The 27178-nt window shown below is 34.9% G+C and overlaps 3 protein-coding genes and 1 pseudogene across 4 annotated transcripts; 2 read left to right on the forward strand and 2 right to left on the reverse strand.

Annotated features, from left to right (window-relative positions):
- Window positions 1-3344: 3344 nt before the first annotated feature.
- On the forward strand, window positions 3345-4320 carry LOC113696385 (nuclear transcription factor Y subunit B-1-like). Its single transcript, XM_027215811.2, has one exon. The coding sequence runs from the start codon at window positions 3374-3376 to the stop codon at window positions 3929-3931; it is 558 nt and encodes a 185-aa protein (XP_027071612.1). The 5' UTR covers window positions 3345-3373; the 3' UTR covers window positions 3932-4320.
- Window positions 4321-6501: 2181 nt separating this feature from the next.
- LOC113696395 (potassium transporter 5-like) lies at window positions 6502-8318 on the reverse strand (annotated as a pseudogene).
- Window positions 8319-11196: 2878 nt separating this feature from the next.
- On the reverse strand, window positions 11197-15774 carry LOC113717757 (wee1-like protein kinase). 2 transcript variants are annotated; one of them, XM_027242567.2, is made up of 10 exons: window positions 15268-15774; window positions 15085-15148; window positions 14906-14972; window positions 13637-13897; window positions 13424-13491; window positions 13211-13320; window positions 13082-13122; window positions 12847-12995; window positions 11924-12277; window positions 11197-11528 (listed from the first exon to the last, which is right to left on the reverse strand). In XM_027242567.2, the coding sequence occupies exons 1-10, from the start codon at window positions 15525-15527 to the stop codon at window positions 11430-11432; spliced, it is 1473 nt and encodes a 490-aa protein (XP_027098368.1). In that variant the 5' UTR covers window positions 15528-15774; the 3' UTR covers window positions 11197-11429. The 2 variants fall into 2 exon arrangements, with proteins under 2 accessions (XP_027098368.1, XP_027098360.1); XM_027242559.2 differs by having other exon boundaries at window positions 13637-13900.
- A 6389-nt stretch (window positions 15775-22163) lies between these two features.
- LOC113717770 (autophagy-related protein 18a-like) lies at window positions 22164-25453 on the forward strand. Its single transcript, XM_027242580.2, has 4 exons — window positions 22164-23161; window positions 23472-23676; window positions 24901-25027; window positions 25294-25453. Exons 1-4 carry the CDS (start codon window positions 22292-22294, stop codon window positions 25373-25375), a joined length of 1284 nt encoding a protein of 427 aa, XP_027098381.1. The 5' UTR covers window positions 22164-22291; the 3' UTR covers window positions 25376-25453.
- The last annotated feature ends 1725 nt before the right edge of the window (window positions 25454-27178 follow it).

The following is a 27178-nucleotide window of genomic DNA, read 5'->3' on the forward strand; positions in this document are numbered from 1 at the left end:
TTTGTTTTCTTTTTAATTTTGCCTTTTTACTTAGGATTACTAAGTTAAAAGATAAAATATTGTCATTTACTTTTTTACTTTTATTAAGTTTGGTAATGTTTTCTCCTTACTTACCTTCCCATTAATAAACTTCAAACCACATTCCTATATAAGTGGTGGAGCCACTTCTTACTTATTTAAATTAAAAAGGCATGAAAGACGCTTCTTACTTAGGAAAATGTTATTTGCACTTCATTTTTTATTTTTGCACTCTCGCCATTTATTTTATCATATAGTCTAATTAATGAAAACTATATGATCAAAATGATTATAGGAGTGTCAATAACATTCTCCCTTGCTTATTTAAATTAAAGTGGCATGAAAGGATGTTATATTTGTCATCTCTTATTATGGTCTTATAGAAGTCTTAATTGGAGTAGAATCGTAAATAACGCATGACAATTAGGAAACGAGATAAGTTGAACTTCAAATAAGATAACATGCACATGCACATTAACTAACAATTTGAAATGAAATGATTTTAAAAAGCAATCAACAATTTCAAATATGAAGAGTAGATGTGGAAGTTGAGAGAAATATATTTTATAAATTATAATAAATGTGAAATGCTAGAAAAATGGAATTGGGAGTGGGAAGATGTGTGAAGGCTTATTGCTGAAAATCCATTCTCAAAATTTATATAGATATAGAGATCAAGCGTATACTTGATCCCGTATGCATACTTGAATGAATTAACTATGTCAAGTCTTTTGACAACGACCTCATTAAATTGGTTCGTTTCTGGAGAAAAATATATTATTTTATGGTGTAATGGGTAGGTACAATGAAGTCAAGGAGGAGGAAGAAACATGGATAAGAAAACTGTTCTAGAAAGAAGGTCAGATCAGGCTGTCCGAAAGTGGAAGTTTACTTGATCTAACGCAAAAATAAAAGTAGAGCGTCGTTAGGTTTTGGCTTCTAGAAAGCTTTGTTAAGGTTGGTTCAAAACTCTTCAGATACTTATGAACTAGTAATACCACCCATCTGGTAAGATCAGATGCCGCCAAAAGCAAAGACTAATCTGTGATGCAGCCAGCGTTGGATTGGAATCTCAACTAAAGTTGAGGCTGTGACCTTTAATTTAAACAAGACAGACACATTATGCACTCGATGATAATATGAGGACTGATTATATCTTATAAAAAAATTAATTAAAAGGAAAAAAAAAAAACCTTTCCCGAAACTCAAGGGTTTTTTTTTTTTTTTTTTCAAAAAAAAAAAGGCCCTTCCAGGAGTCGAGAGGCCCATTCAGTACATCAACTTGTCGAGAGATGGCTTCATATTTTGAATATTAAGTACTGCACTGATACTACTACATGGATGATGGAACCTAGAATACGTATAATCCCCACTGCATATTTGCGTCAATTGTTCCCACTTTGGAGAGGTGTAGAGTTCGGTTTGATTTCGACGCTGTGACCTGAACGGAGGAGGGATCAAAGGAGCAGGAATTTTCCAATAAAATAAACAAGCCTTAGATGCTAATGTGCTTCTTTCTAATTATTCGCCCTTCTTAGTGCTCCCAATAGTAATTGTTAAATAGAGCCCCTTTGTAATCCTGGACCACATCATGTTCACTGATAGTAGCAAACGAGGTACTACAATACTGGATTTGCTTTGACATTCATTAATATTCGGTGACCAAGCAATTCTCTTGGCAGTAAAACTATATGTATATATACTAGCAAACAGGCTGGGGAACAATATGCATTTCCTTGACATGACAAGGAAGGGTGCTTTAGAGACTATTTGCCCCTTTCTGCTCTTCCTATTTGTAAGATGTGATGACACACGCAAACCATGATAAAATGCCATTACAGTGAAGTCAAAGTAGCAAAAATGCCAAAATCCTAGCTCTTAATTAGTGTTTAATTAAGACTGTTGCTTTCTTTCTTTTTTTTTTTTGTTTGTTTGTAACCCTTGGTTGCGATTCATCATGGATTGATGGGGCTGTAAGTATCAGCTAAGAGTGCATGTTCTTGAAAGCTCACTGTTGTTTGCTTAATCAGGAAAGCTGGAGAAATGTAATTAAGAAGAGTCTTGTTTTGAGTAGGTTCGTTCTTAAACCACACCATGTAAAGCAAGTTCTCCATCACCATGTGTGAGATATGATTTTCTGCTATGATTAATGCAAGAAGTTTATTTGCCTTAAAAAAAAAAATCAACAATACTAATCAAACTATAAGAAATCAACAGTGACATGTAAAATCAATAGTTCACCCCAGATGATACTCTATACCTGCATCTTGATTAGGGGGTTTTAATTACCCACAAGAGATTCGACTTCAGAGACAATTATCTTTCATTTTGCAATGCATGAGCACCTGATGACTCGTGCCTTAACAAAGCAAGAGCAAATTTTGATAAACAAATAAATCACATATATCGAGAGGCTGTTCTGATGTTTAAAATGAACCTGAACAAGTCATTTTCAATGTGTAATTGCCGCAATGCTTTGCCATGACTCTCTGGATTATGACCTACAACTTAGTTTTCACCAATAACCACTTTGCTGACATACAATTAGATCATGCATCCGCATGACACAGCTCACCACTTTAGCAACATGAAATTGGGTAAGGTCAAGTCTGGAGTCCCCCTAGCAGAGGCCTGTGTCTGCTGCTTAAAGGCCTTGTAAGTAGATATTGGTCAAAGTAAAACCTAAAAAAACTGGTAGATAATCCAACAAGTGTCTCAGCTCTCAATTTGATCAGCTTCCAACGGTACCTTTTAGGTCCTGTTTGGCAGCACGTAAGTACTGTAGAACGGGCACACGTGCATTCCTATTATCCACAAACTTTCAAACAAACAAAAGTATTAAAAGAGTTTTAGCAGACTTATTGAGAGCATTAGACATTAATGACAATAACTTTGGGGAAGGGGGGCGGGGGGGGGGGGGACCATGTATAAGATCTGGAATTGATAAGGGCGAGTCTTTCTCTTTAGGGTTTTGGATTTGCAATTATATTATTACTTTAGCATCCGGGCCATCCTTTTTAGTAATTGTAATACTTGAGAAAAGTGACCTAACTCGCACACTGCGTACCATGAATGGAAATTTGTCTGCCACTGTCTTTGGAGCAATGCTGACTATTTGCTTGCTATAATCTTTGATTAAGCCACGCAACCAATTGGGTTGATCTTCCTGAGGATGATTTTCGTATTATATATAATAGGAGTATACTATAAGAAGAAGTGAAGGGCACATGTACAGTTGACGTACTTGTAACCTAGTCATAATATGTTAATTTGTATCTATAAAGAGGCAAGTTAACGACACAAGAGAACAACGTGTCTCTGTTTAAGAGGTTTGAGCGGTGGTCTCTCTTATAGAATGGTTGATAGTATTATAGAGGGGGAGGGAGAGGGAGAGGGAGAGGGAGAGGCCCTCAACAAGTACAAGGCTTCGGTGGCTGCAGGCTGTGGGTCGGGGGATGATGGGATGGCCATTAAAGAGCAAGATCGGCTTCTTCCCATAGCTAACGTGGGCCGGATAATGAAGCAGATCCTGCCTGCAAACGCCAAAATCTCCAAAGAAGCTAAAGAAACCATGCAAGAATGTGCTTCTGAGTTCATTAGTTTTGTTACTGGAGAAGCTTCTGACAAGTGTCACAAAGAGAAGAGAAAAACTGTGAACGGGGATGACATATGTTGGGCCTTGGGAAGCCTTGGTTTCGATGAGTATGCGGAGCCCCTAAAAAGGTACTTGAACAGGTTTAGAGAGTTAGAAGGGGAGAGAGCTAATCAGAACAAGTCTGGCAATAGTGAAGAAAAGGTGATGAATCAAAATTTAGCAGAACCAAGGAAAATTACCACTCACGTCTCCCCAACGTCAATTAATTTCAACGTCATGGATGAGAGTAGCAACTCTCTCTCGAGGAGCTGTTTTTAGGGGCGGCCTATTTCAAGTAGTAAGTTCCAATCGTTTTTCTTGTTTCGAAAAATATGATTGTCATAACAATTTCCTCCTCTTCTTCTTCGTCCTTTTTTTTTTTCTTTTTTTTTGGGGGGGGGGGGGGTGATGCTGCCTTCGTCTTCTGGATTGGATCAGCGAAAAGAGATCAAGAGGGCAGATAGCTTGCTTGTAGGGAACGTTTACACTGTAGGACTATAAGTCTTCAGTTTGCTCTCTGTTGAGTGCTCTTATGAAGAATTCTGTGAATAAACCTCCAGAGACCTCGGTAGCTTCTGTATCTTGTGAAATATTTGAGGTTTCTGCAGAATATGCTTTCTTTTAATAAGTTGGTAATAGATTTAATCCAACAACTGGTAATTTTGAAAGGATGGTTCGATTAGTTACTAACAGATTCATTCACAGTTTGAGTCGATTCAAAATCAAGCAATAGCGTTAGTCTCTGAATCTCGATAGTCAGTCAATTCAGGCTTAGCCGCTATATACGCAGACGAAGTAACTGTAAGGAGGCATTCTTTTGGTTCTTAAGCTACCTACATCTTACACGTAAAATTTTATTGCATTTTCAAGTTGATTGAATAGCTACAAATGGTTTATGCTTGAAATCTGGTAAAACATAACTATCAATGTGTAATTAATTATGCAGTTTGGTGCAGCCATGTATCGAAAAGCTGCACTTCTGCCCCAGATTAATTTATTGTAAGTTTTTAATAGCCTAGCTAGTGTCAACTGCTATGCCTTGATGAACAAATTTGCCGTTCTAGAATTTGAAACCGAGCTCCAGTTTCTCCGGTTTTATCAACAGGAAAGCTCATCCATATCAAAAACTTGCCACAGTAGCATTGCTTTGTAAATTTGTCGTTGGGAATATATTAACTCAAGAGAGGTTAAACAAGTACACGTTCAGTTTTACCATAGTAAAGTTTCGTGGTTAACCTTCGCTTGGTTTGTAGAACTAATTAAAAATACTGAATGATGCAGGACATAGCTTCAACCAAACGGGGTAAAAGTTTCTTTGGAAACCCTAGATACTGGGACCACTACTTAGTTTACTAGTACAAAAAATGCTTACTTAGTAGTGGAAACCCCAATCAGGTCTCTATCGTGCTGCCATTTTCTTTCCCTTCAAGCTGACCGGACCATGTTCCCACGACTGAGGATGACTTTTAATGTACGGGAACATTGGTAGCCTTGTTATGAATTGGTCTATAGAACTGGAAAGAGACAAAGGAAGTTAAAGTAGAGGAGCAGATCAAGTTTCTCTAGGGTTTGTCTGATCATGAGAGGCAGCTGTTTAGATGAAGTATATTTTTACTCTTCCCTTCCTTAATTTGTTTATTCTAATACTGTGTTGTTTGTTTCGGCGGTAAACATCATCCGGATATTGACCGCTTTCCATTATTAGCCACGCTTAAACGAAGCTTAAGAATTATTGGTCTCAATTCAAACTTCAAGAGAAGAGAAAGGTAAATCATGGGATCAGCGGTGAAATCCTAAAACCTTTTCCGTGTTCTTCTCCTCCCATAATTACTAAATCAAGTCCAAGAAAAAGGAAAAGAAGAAGGAATATTGTTGCTTGATAACATCTTCTAGTTACTCCTAGGTCCTACCATCGCTTATATAATCTTGTATATGTATTTCCTTCCGCTCCCCCTCCCTAGCACGGTGTAAATTTGTTTTCCACTTGTTCTACGGCTTTCTTTCTTAGCTTCTCTTTGTTTTTTCTGCGCCCCCCTCCTCTCAAATCCTGACGGAGATCGCCTGAAACGTCATAATTTTCATACTACTGACGAAGCCCCTCTGATGGCTAATCTGAAATGAGGTCTAGCGAATGGTTGGTTACATTCACAAAAAAAACAGTTTTTTTTTTTTGGTTAAAAAATTAATGTCTTTGAAATTATTTTCATTTGACTGCAACTATATCAGCAACCCAACAGAGATACATATCTAATTTGATTATTTACTGTCGCAGTACTTTGATTTACCTTAGGGTACTCTCGCAATACTTTGATTTATTACGTAGGGTAGTTAGATAAAACAGCAGGTCATCTAGTGTAATTCTCGCGTGACCTAATGTGTGTCCATTCAATGAGGTAGGACTATTGGCGTCAAATTTGGTCCAATTCCAAAGCTCTACCAAGAATATCAGTTTTGCATCACTTCCCAGTTATCATATTGAGTTCAAAGGTCTATCTGCCACTAAATTTGGTTAATGATAAAGAAGCAGAGCGCTTTTCAAGTCAAATGCGATTACTACAGCTATAATATGTATTATGATGTAGAACTGGAATTTAGAAAATATGGCGTTGGGGAGAGGGGAAAAAAAAAAACACTTGGTGAACTAGTCCTTGTCTTTTATTCATTTATTCTACAGCTCGTAAATCATTCCCACTAATTTGAGCATTCGCTTATGAGGGATATCAAAGACCTTATTGCATTGCCTCTTCACGAAGTTCCTCTTCAAGAAGTTGTAAGCACAATCCATCATCTTTCCGATGCTAGCGCCCTTTCCTGCAATCACTTTCCGATGCCATGCCTGATCCGGCAATTCAATGTCTCTTTGCATTGCCTCTTGTTGCTTCACCCGTACGTTCAGCTTCTTTTGCATCCTCAGCCTGAAAGGGTTTCTCAACGGCGCCCCAACCATCATCTACTTCATCATCTGTTTCCCAGGAATATCTTTCGTCATGACAGAGAACATATATAAATTCCTTCAACCTTTCAGCCAACATTCTTTCGAAGGCCTCTCTTGCTCATTGCGCACATCCGTATATCCATGTCTCAGTACATCGGAACACATTTACATAATTAGGCCGTACCCTACGAAAAAGGAACCACTCTTCTACTGGAACTTTGCTAATAGGTAACGACCTGACGGATACAAAAACCAGGACTGAGTGGAGTGCTGGTACCTTGTGTTCTAATTCAAAGTAGCATTTCTTCTGATACACATTGTTCCAAACAAACATGACAAACACTAGGACCATAGCGAAAGCTAATGCCAAGTATATATCCTCCCCGATCGAATTTGTAAAGAACCAAGCTTAAGTAGAGAATCTCCCTCCACAGAACCGATGACTAAAACGTACGAGATCACAAGAAGAATGTTGGTTTTCCATATCATAATCATGATGAGTGCCAGAAATGAGGATGTGAGGGTCATTACAAAAACCACAGCTATTCCTGCATAAATATAAATAAATTATACATCAGTCACCAGACTACACGAGATTGAGAAATTAAAAAAGACAGAGGTGGCTTGTTAGTTACCATATGCATTGGGTTGTCCTAAATCCAACACAAGCCAGCATCAAAACGTAATTGGTTTCAGGGATACAAACTTGGCCTTCATACTTGGTTGATGTTTGAGAAATTTTAACACGAGGAAAGCATCCTAGTGAAAGGGATTGCTGAATATATAATGGAAAATGTCCCGGAAATCATGGCTTGATTGACGCCAGGACAGCCACCACAAACATTGGCCAATACATAGGGCCTGTAATCGAATGTTCGATTAGAATGATGAGAAATCAAAACTAAAATTAAACTAAAATAAAGGGCACGAATATGGACGGTAATTAACCACTTGTTAAAACCTGGAATAAACTTGTACAACGTCTCAGAAACATCAAAGCCGTGCTTGAGGGGAAACGAAGCCTGTCCAGTATATGCCAATACAAGTGCCGGCTAAGTCACAGTACACATGCTGATTTGTATGGAGCCACACTGAAGTACCCGACATCCACGAACAACGCTTCAGTTCCTGTGTTAAACAGTTTATACTGTACGATTCAGAGCATGAACAAGGAGTTGGGTACTATGTATTGATTGACAAAGCTTAATTAGATATAGATTAATGGTGAGATGACCTGTTATGGCAAGAACAACTCCGCCATGGGTAATCCAGGCATCTTTCTTATTCCTTCTGAAGTAATCAATTATGTATGCTGGATTTATAGCTTTGACAACCGCGGGATCGTACTTCATGAAAATCTCAGCGTTAAACCTGAACCAAACCAAAATTATGGGAGCAAATGTGTAGCCCACCACACTTTGTCCGTCCCAAATCTTTGAAACATGAAGCGGCAGACCAAGATGGCAATTGATATCCAAACAATCCTACCTTAAATTTGTACGAAATTAAAGGATCCTCCATAAACTCGAGCCAATCGTGCTGCAGTGGCTCAGACGTTAATAATAACTCAAGATAGGTTATAGTTGCCACTGAGTTCAACAATTTGTCAATTACCTTACTCAAATTGATGAACAAGTCGACAACCATATATAGGCTATATGTTGTTACTATAAAACACCATAATGTTTACAGCATATAGTCGAACAGCAACTGCATTAAAGAGTACGCCATAAGAGAAAAAAAATGTGGAATATACCAAATTAACGTGCCACCTATATATCCTTCATCACCCAGTTTTTACCAGTCTTTGATCATTATCTGGGGAAGAGCATAACAAGGATAACCACCCCCACCCCACACCCCCAAAAAAAAAAAAATCATGTATAGGATCCTTCTTATGTTAAGGTAATAGAGGTTTTTTAATGGTATATTAATTATTTTTAAGATAAGTCAACTTGTTTATGTTGCATCTCATTGCGGCATTGGGTCTCCTTATTATATTAAGAAACTATCTCAATTAATTTACACATGTCAATAATGACAAAAAAATTATATTTTTCTTCGGCTCCAATGCGAAGCTGGAAAAAAAAAAAAAAAGAGTAAGGGTTTTCAATATCCTGAAGCTAGGCGGGAAGGGAGCAGCAAACTAGAAAACAATCACGCAAGTAATGTAAAACGAAAGTTGTTCATAGAAGGTGGGATGCGTATCATTATTCTGCAGCCAATGAAATCAAACAACAAGAGTTTGATCTCAAGATTGAAAATTTTTGGGAAGCCAACGGGTCCCTTCAAATTCCACTCTGAATGTGAAAATTTTGCTTCCTTAGCTGCCTAATAATTAGGGCCATCTTATGGTTTCTCATCGACGGACAAGCCCAAGATAAGCCGCTGGAAATTTCGTTCCTTTTCCTGTCATGCAGCAATGTGAAAATGTCTGTTCATTTTGTTTTCTGGGCCGTACAAAATGAAAGTTTTGATTAACTTATAATTAAAAAAAAACAAGTCAATTTAACAATAAGAAGTCAAAAACCATATGATTTTTTTCGTATATATCATATCATAAAAAGTGTTACAATAATTTTTCTCCAAACGCTCGGTAGTGCGCGCCTTGTTGGAGCTGGGAAGATGAATATATAAGCTCTGCTGTCCGGAATCATATGCTCATTTGGGGAACATTGGAGTTATATATGCAGACATACATGTAGTTAGTGTGGACTTGTAATATATCGTAATCTGAGCATATGATTTGGAAGACAAATTGAAGATTGGTCAGTTGGATTCTTGTTTATTGCTTCTCTTCTTGTTATATTTGATGATCTGTATAGCTGATACAACTATTGTTTGGGTAGCTGCTATTGGGCGGTTTCCAGTTGGCTTATAGTTCCATGATATTCTGGGTGCTGGTTTTCTTTTCCAATCAAACAATGTTAGATTGCCTGTAACTGGGCTATGGTTGATTGAGAAGCTTGTCTTTTTGTTATTTCTTAAAGCTAATCATAGTTTTGATTAGGCGATCCATTAATGCACTTATTGCGCATAACTAGCCTACTGGCGGCATAAATAGTATCATTAGAGAATTGACAAAAAAAAAGTTTTTGTTAATTAACAAAATATGTCTTGGGTGTTTCGGTTGTTAACACTTTTCCTATCTATTGTTTCAGCTTCGGATTCTATCCATTGTGATTGTTAGCAATGGATGATAGGTTAGTAGTTATATTACTCAGTTTAAAGCATCTTTGTTACCACACCCGTGAACTCAAATTAGTAATGCAATATTTTCATTTTATGTAAATGATTACTTGAATTATTTGTTTGTCTATTGTTGATTGTTGTTTTCCTACATTTATGATATCATGGTTTTGCTGTCAAAATTTGCTTTCTTGATATCATCAGTTATTTAGTTCAATTAGTATTGAGATGGTATTGCTTTGGACGTGATTTTTTGTTGTGATAGTTAATCTTTACCCATATTTGTGGATGCGTTTGATAAAACTGAAATCTGAATCCATAAAGTTATTTAATTGTTAAGAATTAAATCTAATACATTTCAATATATATCACATTCAATGATAAGCACTGAATAACTTATCACTTAATTTTGGAAGCAAATTTTGTCTAAAAAATTCAGTACCACTTAATTAATTCAGATGTTCAATTTTTAGTTATCAAACGCATCTGAATATGTTAAGATCCGAATCCATTAAATTTAAATACTGAATTGAATTGTGAGAAATGCCACCAAAAAAAAAATATCCGACATTAGAGACAAGCAACATATCCTCCTCTAACACATGATACACCAAAACCAAGCACCGTATATGCAGCTGAGGAAGATGATCAACACAGGAATGAGAAGCGCGCCAAATCTGAACGAAACAACAACTATACGCAACTATTATTGATCAGCCTTTGCAAATACCAACCTTTGACTGCAAAATTTTTGTGCAAAGGCTGTATATCCTGATCATCAATGATGTATGGAACTGATAGCCTCATTAGTAGTATACATTCCAAATGTCAATATAACGTAACTAGAAGAGCTCTGAAACAATCAACCCGTGTAAAAATTTTGACTCACTGCAAATCTATTAACTTTGCTGCAGTCTTAATTAGCTATATGCATACAGTATACATATTCACCACAAATAAGCACCTCTGCCCGGGCCAAGCGTGAGCCCCTCTACAACTAGCATGAAACACAAAGGCCTGGGAGCTGGATTCACAAGGTGGGCTATAAGCCTGGCGACGGCACTGATACACTATCGTCTATCACCATTTAGATTAATGACATGTATGTAAAAGTTTAATTTTAAATTTAAATTTTACATAATTATCATTTATTCAATGCTGACAATATATACATTATCAATATAAGAAGATTAATCCTTTATATTATTGTATGCTTATAATTATAAAGTATACCTAATTTTGGTGGCAAATAGCAAGATCAGCAAGATTTTCCTATGCCTTTTAACGATACGTAATTTTGGTGGCCTTTTAACCCGTCACACCAAGTGCTACTAAATCAACTTCAGGACAACCGTTTCAACGCCCGTTAAGGCAACGCATCAAGTGTTTTCAAAAAAAAAAGGGGTCAAAAAGGGGGGGATACCGGAACATACCATTGAATTAAAAATTTCAGTAGCGAGTCTGTAAATTCTTCCCCGTTATCCCAACAACGGCTCTCCTACGTCAAACAAAATAGCGCCGCCTGGATGGGAATAGTGCCAAAAACTGGAGAATACAAACTCGACTCAATTGAATTATCATTCCATTCATCCGTACTCTAGAAAGTGGTTCAAGCGCCCATTTAGCAAAACTCTGATCCCGGACCCAAAGATTTTACTTATCTTTTGCAGCTTTTCTGACTCTGTTGAATATTGGATTTTCCAATAGTTCCTTAGCAGAAGGTCGCCGTGTTGGTTCAGGGTCCATCATAACCTAAACAGATTCAGAGATCAGCTTAACTAGAACGAATTGTCATTTGCATGAATAAAAAAGATACAAGGGGATGGCTGCTGCATGACATAGCTTCTAAAGCATTGAATTAAGTAGAGTTCCCATGCAAAATATATACCAGTGTACTGCTGCAAAAGAAATTCCTTGTAAAATTCCACTAACAGAAAGCCATCCTAGCCATTCAATTTTGTGAAAATAAACCATCATTTTTTGAATGCTATAGTTAATGGCAGGAGTTCCATGATGTCGGTTAAAAGACACCCCCAATAATCAGGCACTATACTACATAGGTTGAAGTCCAAAGAGCAGTGAGGGGGAGGAAACATAAGCACTCGTTTAAAATATTTTAGCTATGTTCTGGAAGGAGATTTTCATACCTTCAGCAAGTTCTGAAACTGCAACGAGTGACCAGGCAAAAGAGGCACTTTTCCTTCTTTGAGATTCGAAAATTGAGTCCCTGACTGAGGTAATGCAGACCCTCGGACAAGTTCGTACATAGTAATTCCCAAAGCGAAGATATCAACTTTTTCAAGACAATCATAGTTATCGTTCAAAATTTCCTGGGGCATATAGCGTGCATCCCCCTCTTCAATGGGCAAGCTTCGATCAAGAAGAGTAGCACAACCAAAATCGCCAAGCTTGTAAATACCATTTTTGACATATATATTATCTGGCTTTACATCTAAATGAGCAATCCCTCTTTCATGAATAAACTGCAAGGCCTTCGCAATCTGAAATTAATCAAAATGTCAGTCATCTGAACTCACAAGAGGTAGAAGGAGCGCTGTATTTGAAATGCTAATTCTCACGACAGAAGAACTATATAAATACTAATGAAAGTAACAACAGATAATTTAGCATGAGTCATTCAAAAAAACTTCAGACGAAAGCAAGTTCAAAACCTGCTTTTATATGAATGACATTCATTTTGTTTCCATAAGTAGTAGATTGTCAAATAACCCTGAACATACATGAAAATCAAACTCTAACAACTGGACTTAGTATTAATCTGTACAAAGTAATTAAGCGCAGTACTCCAGTGATGCAAATGGACTTCGTATCGTTATTGCATTTCTCTCAATGAGCCAACAACAGCACTGCATCTCAAGATTTTATCAGTATTCGAAAAAAAGGAAAGGACTGACATCATGTAACAGAAAGTAGACTGCTAGTTTGATATTTGAAAAGAATATTTTTGAGATACCCAGGAAACTTTATTAAGAAAGCAGACCTGATATTCTGTGTATTCTGTATATCATACTTCCATTTTGATATCTGCCACTTCATAAAGAAAACAGACCTGATGCATTGCTTCCAAAACTTCTGCCTCTGTAATTAAGTTAGAAAATTTATTGAGGGAGAGACTGTGATCACAGAGCTCCATCTGTATATAAAGTTTCTCATCTTCAAACCAACAAGAATAGTAGCCAACTATGTTTTCATGGGATCCTGCACATATAACGAATAGGTAGTTTATATCAAATGTCAAATGAGGTTTGAGAAGAAAACCACTAAAAGCACATTAGAACACAAACCTAAAGCTGCCAAAGCTTGAACCTCCATCAAAGCCTTTCGTCTGAAGATATAAACACAAGTAAGCAGCACAAACACAACCCAAACAGTGAGCAAGTAAACTCAACTAGTCCAGGAATAGATTTTTTAACCTTTCTGCATCCTTGTGTAACTGCCTCGTGCTACACTTGACTGCGTACATGCAACCATCAATTCTCTTCACAGCTTTAAAAACACAACTAAAGTTTCCATCACCAATTTTCTGAAGAAGGAACCAAAACAATGAGAGAATATTGAGCCCTGAGAAGTGAACTGGTAAGACAAGAAATAAATTTAAATAAAAAATATTTGGAATTACAACAGACTTCAATTTCTTGGAAATCAGTCCGGTAGCGTGAAAGTCCATCACCACCAATTACACCAGGGAAAAGATCTGATTATTACAGTGAATGGCAGATAAATAATTCAGCTAATATAATTCAAACTAAGACAAAATATAGGCAACCAGAAAAAGAAAATGTTATTCCTCTGAACCAGAGTTTAACTGATTATGTTTTTGAAAGAAAACGTGAAGTAACCTGCACATTTAGATCGCTGGTTGTTGAAAGGGTCGATTTCTAATATAGAAGCATCCTTGAGGTATGGGTTCTTTATGCAGGGAGGAGGCATCACTCGACACCTTAAAGCGACTGCAGACTGTGAAACATATCTTTGAATCTTTCCTGGCTCGTGTGGTTTGGCTGTCTGAATGTCATTGCTTGTGGAATTGTCCACTACAAGTTCTGACATTTCTTGAAGGGCAGAAATGCCGAAATTAAAAGAGGTCTCTGAAATTCCATCTGCTAAGATGTGTTTGTGATCAGACCATGATCATACAAGTAAAAAGGGATGCTAGAAGCAGAAAATGGGAAACTTATGAAAGTTGATTTATTTATTTATGAAAACCAATAGAAGCTCAAGGGAAAAAATTGATTATGACCCATTAGTAATCAAGTTACAGGCAACAATAAGCTATAATAACAATGCTAGTACATCAACAATCTAACTGCAACTGACTACTACATCCATCACAAGAAGTACAACCATCGTACAAAAGGAGATGTTGATTAAAAGAGGAGATGTTGATTTAGGGAACCTGGTCAATTGTTACAAAAGGAGAATTGGGAATAGGGTAACGTAAGAATAGCAGCTTTTGACATATTAAAGCAATAAAAAGTTGCTCACTCCAGATGCTGCTTTGCTAAGCAACCATCGTAATAGAGATGCTCTTTGCAGTACATCACTACATTACTTAGGGTAATGCACATGCCAAATACGGCCTTGAGGAAAATGCAAGCTGTTCTTTTCATTGTTTGTTTCACTCTGTTTTCCACACAGCTTGATAAGCTGACGAGGTCAACATTTTAGCTCTGGATGTATGTATAAAAGGAGTTAACCAGATGCTAAGCGAGGAATCCTAATGTCTTTCATTCAATTTGGAATTTGTTGCACAACTTCTGGCAGCACTACATTCAATTTTTGAGTGTCAAGGAAAATAAATAGCTGAGGTACGCAAACAGAAATTTGGAAAACACAATATACGAGTAACATTAAAGAAAGAAAGTTGAGGTAGCCGAGCTTCCAACTAGGTAACCAACCAGCCCAGATTAATAGGAATAATCCATGTGCATCAAAACTTGGCACCACCCCCCCCCCAAAAAAAACAAAAGCGAATCGAGCCAACGCTCATTGCAGACAGAAAATAAGGATGTCATTACCTAATTAGTATCAGGTAGACCAATTAAAACAATTTCAGTTTACAGGTTAAACTAAGAAACAAAGCGCAAGAAACAGTGATTCATCTTTACCCCGTCTCTGCCGTTTGCTTCTAACAGTTTTAATTTTCTCCGGTGACTTGGGACACGGGACATGTTCCTAGTAATAGTCAACAAAAGCAATAGTAAAACAGTTGTTGAAGCTGGAGTTTTAACAAATTTCACTAATCCAATAACAGGTCAACAAAATTATCCTCTGATTTGGTGTTTACCTCATTTTTACAATCTAAAGAGCTCAGAACAGCCGGAGCATCTGGTGTAATGTAGTCGGGAGTGCTACAGCCCCAGAATAAAAAAAAAACAATAAATAAACAACTGTCAAGTAAAAAATAACTAGGGTACTTACCAAAAGTGAATGCAACATAGTGTGGCAAGTAATACGGAGAAATACCAACCAAAAGAAATCCTGGCTGAGAATGAAATCTTTTTCATCAGTGATATTGGCATCGGCGGCGTCGAAATCCAATGAAGAAGTAGAGGGAAAGTGTTGTTTATCGGAATCGGTATCGAGAAGGTTCTGGAATGGAGAGGAATCCTGCTGCTGCTGAAGGGGCATTAAAGCTACTTGTCCCAGCTGAACCGTTATGTGCCTCGCCAATGAACCCTTCATTTTCGTATTGCTTTTCGTCTGAATCCTTTGCGATTTCCTCTTCATCCACTGGACTCTCTCTACCCCTCTTCTCCCTCTGTATCTCTAATCTGTAGCCTGTACTAGTGATTTTCCCATTATGGCCAGATTTTCTGTTTCCCTCTTATATTTGTTTCTTTTTTCTTTCCTCTATGTTGTGAGCGGATTTTGGAGAAAAATTCAAATTTGCGCGCCTTGGGCTGTGGCGGTGGCGGGCTAAAGGGGGAGTAGGTGCTCTGACATGCAATCTTTCAGGAATATGCCTTTGGGAAACGGCGCGACAAAGGGCAAGGTTGCCATTGGACGCTGATCTGGATTTATAGAGAGAGCAGGTGTCGCGTACCATGTAAGCCACACTCGATTTGAGGGAAAAAAAAAAAGAAATGTAAAATTCGAAAATTTTTCTGTTTAAAATTATAAAAATTGTAGCAAACATTGTGTTAAAAAAAGATGATTAGTATGTTTTGTTGAATCTTGTAATCATTATTATAGTTTTGTTGCTTAATTGTGTTTTTTTTTGTCAAATGTTGTTTAATTTATTAAATGTGAATTTTTTCAATAGTTAAATGTGTGTATTAATTATTTTAAATTTTTTATTATTTTTATTCTTTTACTAATACGACTTACATACATGCATACGGAAATTTATGGAATAAAAGTTTTATTTCTCTTTTTAAAATATTTTTTAATATTACTTTTTTTAATTGGACTAACTTTTTATTATCAAAACTTTAATCTCAAAGGATGTTTATATAATTTTACAAATTTTAGGGAAGACTAGTGAAATTATTAGAAACCTTATAGGAGGTTTCTGCAATTATCTCTTGAAAAAAACAGCCCTTGATCCAATAAATTCAAGCAACTATTCCTGAAAGTTCATGACCAAAATTTGGCAAAAAAAAAAGGTAAAGTCCAAATTGCATCTTGTACATCGTTTTTCATACCATATAAGGGACTCATAAAATTTTATTTTATAAGTATATGTTATTGAAAGTGAGTTATATTGTGTGCATATAAAGTTATATCTTGTGCATTTTGCATAAAATCAGTCCGGACGATTTTCTGTTCCGGCCTCTTGTCCTTAATATATAGTAAATGCAATTGTGGGCCATGTCGGTTTTACCCAAGCACACAAGAATAGGATCTGCACTTCTAAATCAAACGACGGGTACACCTTTAAATTTAAATTAGGCCTGTGACTGCTTAACTTGGATTTGGGGCAGAAACGATCAACAGAGAAATCGTTCATATCGATTTTATACATTTTGCACATGATATAACTCAATTTTGTAAAATATATAACTATAGAACAAAATTTTTTAGATTTTATAAATGATGTGAAAAAACGATGTATAAGATTAATTCTAGACTTTATATATATTTTTTAACTAAATCTTAACCATTTTTGCTCCAAATCTGCTTTACTTAAAGGGGCGTTGGTTCGCGAGAGCTTTTTTTTTTTTTGGTCAATCGTTACCTTTCTATCATACACATATATTGATTTCTACTTTAATCTATTATACAGGAAATGATCCAACTGAATCTATTGAGAAACCGATGAAAATTGAATCATCATCAGATCAAATAGATGCATTATGGATCCTTATGAATTTAAGCCATTTAAAGTAGGGAAAATGACTTGTTTCATCCCTCACATTTCGCAAAAATATTCTTTTCGTCCCTCACTTTTAAAATGAAGCAAATTTGTCAATGACATTTAAAAATTAAAGTTATTACATCCCTGAACCTAATTTTCAATCTGAATCAAACCATCCAATAACCCAGTAATAAATTTTGAAAATAGAATTGATAGATCATTCGGTTAACTTCATCGTATTCACATGACATTTATTAAACCAAAAAAAATAAAAATTATAACATAAAAGACCATTCTTTGTCTTGGAATAGTAAATTTTTTTTTTTGATAAATCTTTTCATGCACCGTTAGTACATCCGCTTGCGAATCTAGATGTGTATCATAAATATAAAATTTGGTGTTTAAATTAAAATTAAAATGATATGACGGTACATAAAACCGTCAGTGTATACAATGATAATGTAGAAAAGAATTTTACATGAATTTTACATGAATATCAAGTTGAGTTAATCAAGTGATCTACCAATTACACCCCCAAAATTTGTAATCAGGTTGATTGGTGGTTTGATTTAGATTGAAATTTGGGTTCAGGGATGTAATAATTTTAGTTTTTAAATGTCAAGGACGAAATTGCTTCATTTTAAAAGTGAGAGACGAAAAGAATATTTTTGTGAAATGTGAAAGATGAAACCGATCATTTTCCCCTTAAAGTATCAGAACATCTATATCTATATCTATATAAATTTGAGAAGGGATTTTTAGCAACAAACCTTCACAAATCTTCCCACTCTCAACTCTATTTTTCTAGCATTTTACATTTAATTTATTTCGTAAAAAATATCATGGGCACGTTACACCCCCCCCACGTTTCCCTCAAATAAGAAATTAACTCCAACTAACACTCCTACGTTTCCCTCAAACAAGAAGTTAACTCCCACTAACACTCCTTACACACCTTACTCCAACTAACACTCCTCACCCACCTTCCCACTACAATAAACATTTTCGCAGATCATCTCCATGAAGTCTGTAATTCTGGCAGATTTTAAATATCGGCTTGCACCACATCAGTACCAATTATCATTTGGAAACGATACGAATATAGTGAATATTTTAGATAATTGTGGAATCATACCCTGTTTCAAGTTTAATCTGATCAAACTAAGAGATACAGAACAACACATGGACAATGATTTGCAATTGATAGGTATTTCATTCTTAATTAACCATACTTATATTTAAGTTGTATATTTGAACTGGTATTACTTATACTTTTTGATCTTTTGCAGATGTAATTGGTTTAGTTGTATCTGTTGGTTCAACACTATCAAACATCTATCAATGATAAAACTAAGTGTGACATACTTTTACTTGACAAAAGATTAGTTAATGATTCAATATCTTTAAAATATTTTATATTCTGCAAATTTTGATTATACTTACCAAAATTCTCTAAATGAAGTTTGACAGTAGTTCGGTCGACTTTATGTGATAAATTTGCAACTGATGATAGTGAACACTTGCCTCAAACTGTTACAAAAAATAATGTTTTGCTAGCCTATGGTATTTGTGTGAGAAATTATAAATGTAATTCAATTTATTTTCACTTTATTTTATTTAATTTTTATAGTTTATCAATAATATGCACATTGTGCAGGACCATCACTTTATACTATTCGAGCAAGCAAATTGTATGTCAATTACTACTTGGATTTAGCTCAATACCTACATAGTTGGTAAGTTTTACAAATACCAAAATATTAAATTATTAATAATATTTCATACCCTTACGAATATGTATTTGAAAAATGTGCAGGTTTGAGAATGATAAATGTGCTCAGAAATTAGTGACGTGGTTGCGGTCATGCAATTTTACAATGTCCCAAGCATTGTTGATATCAAATGCTAAGAGAATATCGATATCCGAATATGCAGTTCTACCTACGGTACAATTCCTCTCAATTAATTAAGTAATGAACAAGTATCTACATGTAGTTTCGAATTAATAATTGTAATTTATACATTCTTTGGATGGTTATAGGTTAAATATTTTCGGATACTTGCTTACATTCAAAGTATCAACATAGATAATATGTTCCATGAGTTATGCAAAAATTGTGGACAACCATGTCAATCTCATTTTGTAAAAATGGTGTGTATCCATTGTAATGATGTAGTCGACATTATTGTTAGGTAATTATTTTCATATATTTTGAATTTTAATATAATTTTTTGCATGATACATCACAATTTCTTTTTAACAGATACAATGTTAGCATAGAAGTTAGAGATTCCAGTGGTAACCTATATCTCACTCTTCAAGACAAGCATGCACGATTCATGTTTCGTTGTAATGCTTCTTATCTTAGAAATTTAAAAACAAAGGTATACATTATTTATATGTATATATTTTTATATAATATTATTTACAAACTGTCTAAAACAAAATATAATTTTAAATTATGTATGCTTTTAATTGTTAGGAAAATAGAGGTGCATTATTCGACTAACACATTAATTCATGCAAAAATCGTGCATTATCATTTATAGTACAAACTTCACAAAAATCAACAGAATTAATTAAACCGCCAATACTGGCGTTCGTACTTAGAGGTGATTGATGTGAAGAATGTTCACACCTTTATAGAAGATTATCAAATCAAAGGCAAAATGTTTGTAAGTATTTCATTTACTTATCAAATTAAATATTCAATTATATTTAATTGGACCCTTATGTCGCTCAATTTATGATATAGACTTCTATTTTTTTTCAGGATCCAACATTCATCAAAATAATAGTTTATAAATAATGGAGATGTTTTATCATATATTGAACTATTGTTACAAAGTTTCATTTTTTTAAATATACTTTCATGTGCCCGTGATTATAATATTTTACTATTTTTAAATTCCTCCATAGATTGTAATTTTTTTCAAAAATATAGGGCCTGTTTGGAACCTGAGTTTTTTGGGAGTTTGTCTAAAACTTTACTGTAGTGCACTGTAGAAGTTTTTGAAAAAATTTTGTAGAAGTTTTTGTAAGGTGAAAAACTTTTTTGTAGAAGCTTTTGAAATGTTACTGTAGACGTTTTTTGGATTATTTTTAGAGGTATTTTTAAAACATATTTTTGAGTATTTTATAATTTATAATTTTTATATTTTTATAATTTTAAACATTTATGCATTTATAATACATTTATGTATTATATTATATATAATACATAATATACATATATTTATAAATGTATAAATGTATAATTAATATAAATGTAAATATTATAAATGAATATTTTATAAATGTATAAATGTATAAATTATAATTTATAAATATATATGATGATTATGTATAACTGTATTAATATAATTAATATAAATGTATAAATATTATGTATAAAGGTATAATTAATATTGTTTATAATTTATAATTTTTATTGTTTAAATATTTATATGCATTTATGCATTTATAATACATTTATAAATATTTATAAATAAATATATTTATATATTTATATAAAAATACATAAATGTATTATATTATATATAATACATAATATACATATATTTATAAATGTATAAATGTATAATTAATATAAATGTATATATTATAAATGAATATTATATAAATTATAGATTATAATTTATAAATATATATGATGATTATGTATAACTGTATTAATATAATTAATATAAATGTATAAATGTATTAATATTATGTATAAATGTATAATTAATATTGTTTATAATTTATAATTTTTATTGTTTAAATATTTATATATATTTATGCATTTATAATACATTTATAAATAAATATATTTATATAGGTATATAAAAATATATAAATGTATTATATTATATATAATACATAATATAAATATATTTACAAATGTAATAATTGTATATTATTATTAATGAATATTATATAAATATATAAATTAATATATTATAAATATATAAATAAATAATATTATGTATTAATGTATTAATATAATTAATATAAATATATAAATGTATTAGTATTATGTATAAATGTATAATTAATATTGTGTGTTAATATTATGTATAAATGTATTATATTATACATAATACATAATATAATTGTACATAAATATACATAAATATATATACATAAATGTGTAATATATATAATATGTATTATATATATTAAATATATAATATATAATATTTATATAAATGTATAATTACATATTTATAGTAATATCAATTTATATGGTATATAATATTTATATAAATATATAAAAATATATTTTAAATAAAATAAAATATTTATAATATGTTTAAATAAATATATAAATATATAATATTATGAATATATAATATATATAATAAATTTTTGAGGGTGAGGGACTCAAAAATTCAAAATTTTTTTTTTAGATTACCGGCGGCACCGGAATAAGTGACCGGCGCCGAGAGAGGTGGTGGAGGCGGTGTCTGGTGTGGTGGGTTGGGTGATTGAGGAAGAAAAGTTTTTGAGAAATTTTTTGTGTATAGATTTTTGAAGTGTGTAGGTAAAAAACTTTGAAAATTTTTTTGGGGTTTCTGTAGTAAAAGTTGTTAAAAAACTAGTAGCTAAAAAACTTGGTAAAAAACTAGGGTGCCAAACAGGCCCATAATCTACTGTGCGTAGCACGGATATTTATACTAGTATATAATAATAAGCGATGAGAGACAAAATTTAAACCTTTAACCTCTTATCCCATCAAATCCTAAAGGCTATGGCGATGACAATCGTGCCCTCCCTCTTAGAATAGGCTTCGTGAGAACCAATTCAAAAGGTTGTTATTTTGTTGCACGAGTAAAGTCAAGGCAGATGTCATAGCTCACACTTAGTCCTCTCCGAAAAGCAAGAACGTCTTAGACACGTGTTTTCGTGTCCTGTAATTAACGAATAAACACCTAGAAATTGATACGCTACAATTAAGGAAATTTTAATGTGTTTTTTACACACTAACACAGACAAAACCACAAAGCACAACAACACACTTACTATTTGTCACCAAATTACGGCTGCAACCTCAAGAAATCTAAAAGAATAGAAGATTCGAGTCTGGCACATGAGACTGATTTGGTAATTTGCCAAAAAATATCACAGCACATTCCAATCAAATCAAGCAAGCCTTCTTATCCACACCGCCGTCCCCGAAGAATTTCCGAAGTTATTTTATGTCTTTTATCCATGGCTACTCTCTCAAGCCTTTCTTCTACTGCTTTTACAAACTCTAACCCTAATTCCAAATTCCTGTCCCCAATGCTTCAACCTTATTTGGAGCAACAGCAGCAGCAGATCGACCCCCCTGAAACCGATGAAGAGGACGACCGTTCCCCGCATTCTAACAAGCCGATCATGCCAAATATGAGCCCTAGCACCGACGGCAGCCCTAACTCTAATAGCTCCATGGATCGATCACCTGCCGCGCTGCTCCACGTCTCGTTTAATCAAGATTACGGCTGTTTCGCCACCGGCACAAGCCGCGGCTTCCGAATCTACAACTGCGACCCCTTCCGCGAGATATTTCGACGGGACTTTGACAACGCTGGAGGAATTGGTTCGGTGGAGATGCTATTCCGCTGCAATATACTCGCGTTAGTGGGCGGCAAGGATAACCCGCAGTATCCTCTGAATAAGGTCATGATCTGGGATGATCACCAGAGCAGGTGCATCGGCGAGCTCTCTTTTAGATCGGAGGTCCGAGGGGTGAGGCTCCGAAGGGACCGTATTGTGGTGGTGCTGGAGCACAAGATTTTTGTCTACAATTTTGCCGATTTGAAACTGTTGCATCAAATTGAGACCATTGCGAACCCTAAGGGACTGTGTGCGGTGTCGCAGGCCTCCGGATCCTTTGTACTTGTTTGTCCGGGCCTCCAGAAGGGTCAGCTTAGGGTTGAGCATTACGCGTCCGAGAGGACTAGCAAGTTTATTCAGGCTCATGATTCGAGGATTGCGTGCTTTACGCTTTCCCAGGATGGGCAGTTGCTGGCTACTGCTAGCACTAAAGGGACTTTGGTTCGTATATTTAATACGCATGATGGTACTCTGTTGCAGGAGGTACAATGCTTTTCCAACAGTCGTTCCTCCTTATGTATTTATTTCTGCATGTTTCAATTTTTGTGCCATTCTGTTTCTTAGTTGATTCTTGTGAGATTGGTTTCGTAATAGCTATAGCAACATTTGTTTGACTTTTATTTTGTCGAGGAAACATTTATATGCTTCAAACTCACAGAATGGAAACATTTATACATTTATTTGAGTGTCAATGGTGCATTCAGAGGCAGAATACGTCACTTCAAATGCATTTGTGCTGAGATCTGTTAAGCGCTGTTTATCTAGTAATGACTCTTAGGACGTGCTGCTGCAGGTAAGGAGAGGTGCAGATAGAGCAGAAATTTATTGCCTTTCTTTTTCTTCCTCTGCTCAATGGCTCGCAGTTTCAAGTGACAAGGGCACTGTTCATGTCTTTAGCCTTAAGAGCACATTGGGGAACTTGAGAAGCGAAAACTCAAGTCCACCAGAATCTGATCTTGCTAGGACGACATCAGGCTCATCGCTGTCCTTCATGAAAGGTGCGGTGCTTTTTTCGGTGATTTATTTGCTTGTTTTTTCTTTTACTGTGTTTAGGTAAATTTAAAGTCTGCTGCATAGAAATCTCCCCCCCCCCCCCCACACACACACACACACAAAAACTACCCAAAAAAAAAATTCCCTATAGTTATATGACTATGTCAGCTAATTATAGGAGATTACTAAATTTTGCTTCTGATGCATCTGGGACTCCATTGGATGAACTGGTGAAATAAGGGATGGTTTTGAACACAGTGGAAACCTACTTGCAAATAGTGCCATAAATCAGGATTTCTATCTTGTTGCATTGCTTCGTGGAATTTTTGTATTTACTCGCGTGGTAAGGAAAAGATTGCATGTCTGACATGTATTGCTTATTAATTATCGATCTGCACTTGGTGAATGAGAGGAATATGTGGGAAGGAACTACAACTTATGCAATGGATTAATGAAACTTTGCCTGCCAAATACTGGAGGCACCTAGTTTTGCGCAACTGATTTCTGCCTAGACTGTGCTGCAGCTGCTGTTCTTGGTGTTAATAATCAGAATCTCATCCTATCACTGATCAATTTTGCCCTTCACCGTTATCTTAGGCTTTATTCTATTGACCCTGCGGTCAGTGAGTAGTAGACGTGGTTAATCTAAAGAGTTTTAAGGAAAAGCTTTAGAATGTTTGCCAGTGGACCAATCTCGTGGCATTTGTTACGGGGGGCAGACGTGAATAGAATCTATGAGTTTCTGGAACAAGATACTCAATTGGCCAGTGGACCTGTTTCTGGAACAAGATTCTCAATTGGACAACCATTTACATTAACTCTGAGCAAAGGAAAAAAATGAAAAAAAAATCAAAATTGAACTTAGGTTGGTTTAACTCATCAATGTGCTTGTATGGATTATTCTGGTGATATACTTTTCTCATGTCCTCCTACCTTGTGCCTTCTCGTCACTCTTCCACTCAGGTTATTTACAATTCTCTTGCTGCATGTGGTGTTGAAAATGTTTTGGGAAGTTTGAAATTGTTCTTATTAGATTTGTTTGATATGAGACCTGTTTAGGACAGCATCCCTAAATAATTTCCCTTCTCTTAATAAGCAAATTGCTTGGTTAGGCGTTTACTGTTTTTGGATGGGCCAGAGAATGAGAATAATTCCCAAGCTAATTTCTTGCACTTGGGTCCTAATTTGGTTCATTGAGTGAGAGATATATAATGTGTGTGTCTGTGCAGGTGTTTTACCCAAGTATTTCAGCTCAGAATGGTCTGTGGCCCAATTTCGTTTGCTTGAACTCTCTCAATATGTTGTTTCCTTTGGTCATCAAAAAAATACAGTGGTAATACTTGGATTGGATGGAAGGTAAGTCAAAGCTGATACCTTTAACTATAAAAGCATCTGGACTTTAGGCACGAACAACACTAGAAGAGATTTGTTTGCCTGTGTCTGCTTCCAAAATTTGCACTTGATTTTGATATAATAAGCTGCACATTACAAATCGTAAAACAGGTTATATTTTTGCTACTTAGTGTTGACATGGTCAAGCTCACATGCACGGATTTGCCTTTGTATTTTGGGTCCTTGCAATTTGTTTGGAGTTAACGACGTTGTCTTTACATTGTATGCAGCTTTTATAGATGCAAGTTTGACCCGGTAACTGGCGGAGAAATGACTCAGTTGGAATATCACAATTTTCTCAAGCCTGGATAATCTTTCTAATGGATGTTCTGGGAATATGCAACTTTCATGGCAATATATCCATAATTATCTCTTTTTTTCCGGGCACTATTCTGTTCTTTTGACTAATACATGGGGGAGGTGGTGTAAATATCCAAGTGTATATCCTGTGAATTATAGTCAACGTAGTTGCTAAACATCACACCTAACAAAAAAATTGATGCATTAAAAATAGTGCATTACATTTTGTTCACTCAACGTTAGAGATGCAGAAGTTGCGGAGGGGGCGAGTTATATTTTAGGCCTTGTTTGGCATTTAAGTTTTTTGTCAAGTTTATCTGCTATAAGTTTTTTAAAAATTTTAACTACAGTAATTTTAAAAAATTTAAAAATTTATACATTTCAAAAATTCACTTGCCAAACCGTATCTATGTTTACAAAAAAGGGGATGTTATTGTCACAAAGTAGAACACAGGATTTCGCGAGAATTATATTTTTGGCACTGAATTCCTGCGTTCTACTTTATCAGGGTAACAGCTCTCGAAAGTTATTAAAATTTATTGATAATACCAAAGCCGTTATCCAAGGTCTCATCATTTACTAAAGTGGGACGTATTTACAACAAAAATGCAACGAAAAGTAAAAAAGAAAAAGAATTAACTGGGCTTGTTAGCTAAATCATAGTCCACGCAAATAATAAGGCGCTCTCGCGCGTTCTTAGAAGGTAGTACCATAGTACAGTATTCCTACCCCGTCAAAAAAACACCCAACCCAATTTGGTTTGGCATGGACGAGAATGGTTGGTTGCTGGCCGAGTTGGTCAAGTAGACGTATCAGATTGATTCATTTTCACGATCTGATAATTTACGTTAGATTGTTTGTTGAATGAGACAGCGATGGGTGCGCGCGCAGAAAGCAACTGCGGAAGCCGAAGAGTGAACATGGGCCCGGAAATAGAAAAATTTAGCATGTGCCGTAGGTACCAGTAGGTAGTGGACGGGAGAGTGCACCATCATCGTCATAAAATGGGTTTGTTTGGATTGTGAATTATTAGAGATATTTTTATTATAGTATTTTTTGTAATGTGATGTATATGAAATAAAAATATAATTAAAAAGATAATGATGATGTAATGATGAAAATATAAATTGTAATGATGATTTAAGTAAATATATTTTGACAAATAAATCGCAATCCAAACAAACCCAGGATGGTGAGCTAAGTCTCAGTGGATCCACCACGCATACTATAATGTAGTCTGCAGCGTAGGCAACATTTTTTTCCGAGGTCTCCGCGTGAATTTTCATCGATCGATGACCATATGTCGCGCCCGACCTTTTAATTTAGGGATATTTCCAGATACCTCCTTAAAATATTTAACAATTACACTCAATTATCCTCAGGTTTCAATAATTACATATTGACCTCCCTTAGTCCAATCAAATGACTAAAATGTCCTCTACTTAATAGTTAATTTATAAGGAGACATTTAAAACTGTAAAAGAAATACTTTTTATTATCTTACTTGCCATCTCCTAATCTCAAAAAATAAAAATCACTTTTTTTACAATTTTCATCTCTCTCTATCTCCCCTCCTCTTTCCTCCTATAACCGTTTTTTTTTACATCAAATATCGCATTCTATTATTACAGCTATCAATTTTCTATCATTTTCAAAGTTTTATATGCATTTATTGTTTTCCTATTTTACTATAAAAATTTTAGACCATTTCCCCCCTTTTTTCAATACTTTTACTCTTTATAAATGTTAGCCAAATGAAGTTGTCAAAATAACTAGGTGCAAATAGTGTATTTTACTGTCAAACTAGAGGAAGAT

This window comes from Coffea arabica, chromosome 1e (assembly GCF_036785885.1).
Source record: "Coffea arabica cultivar ET-39 chromosome 1e, Coffea Arabica ET-39 HiFi, whole genome shotgun sequence".
NCBI lineage: Eukaryota > Viridiplantae > Streptophyta > Magnoliopsida > Gentianales > Rubiaceae > Coffea > Coffea arabica.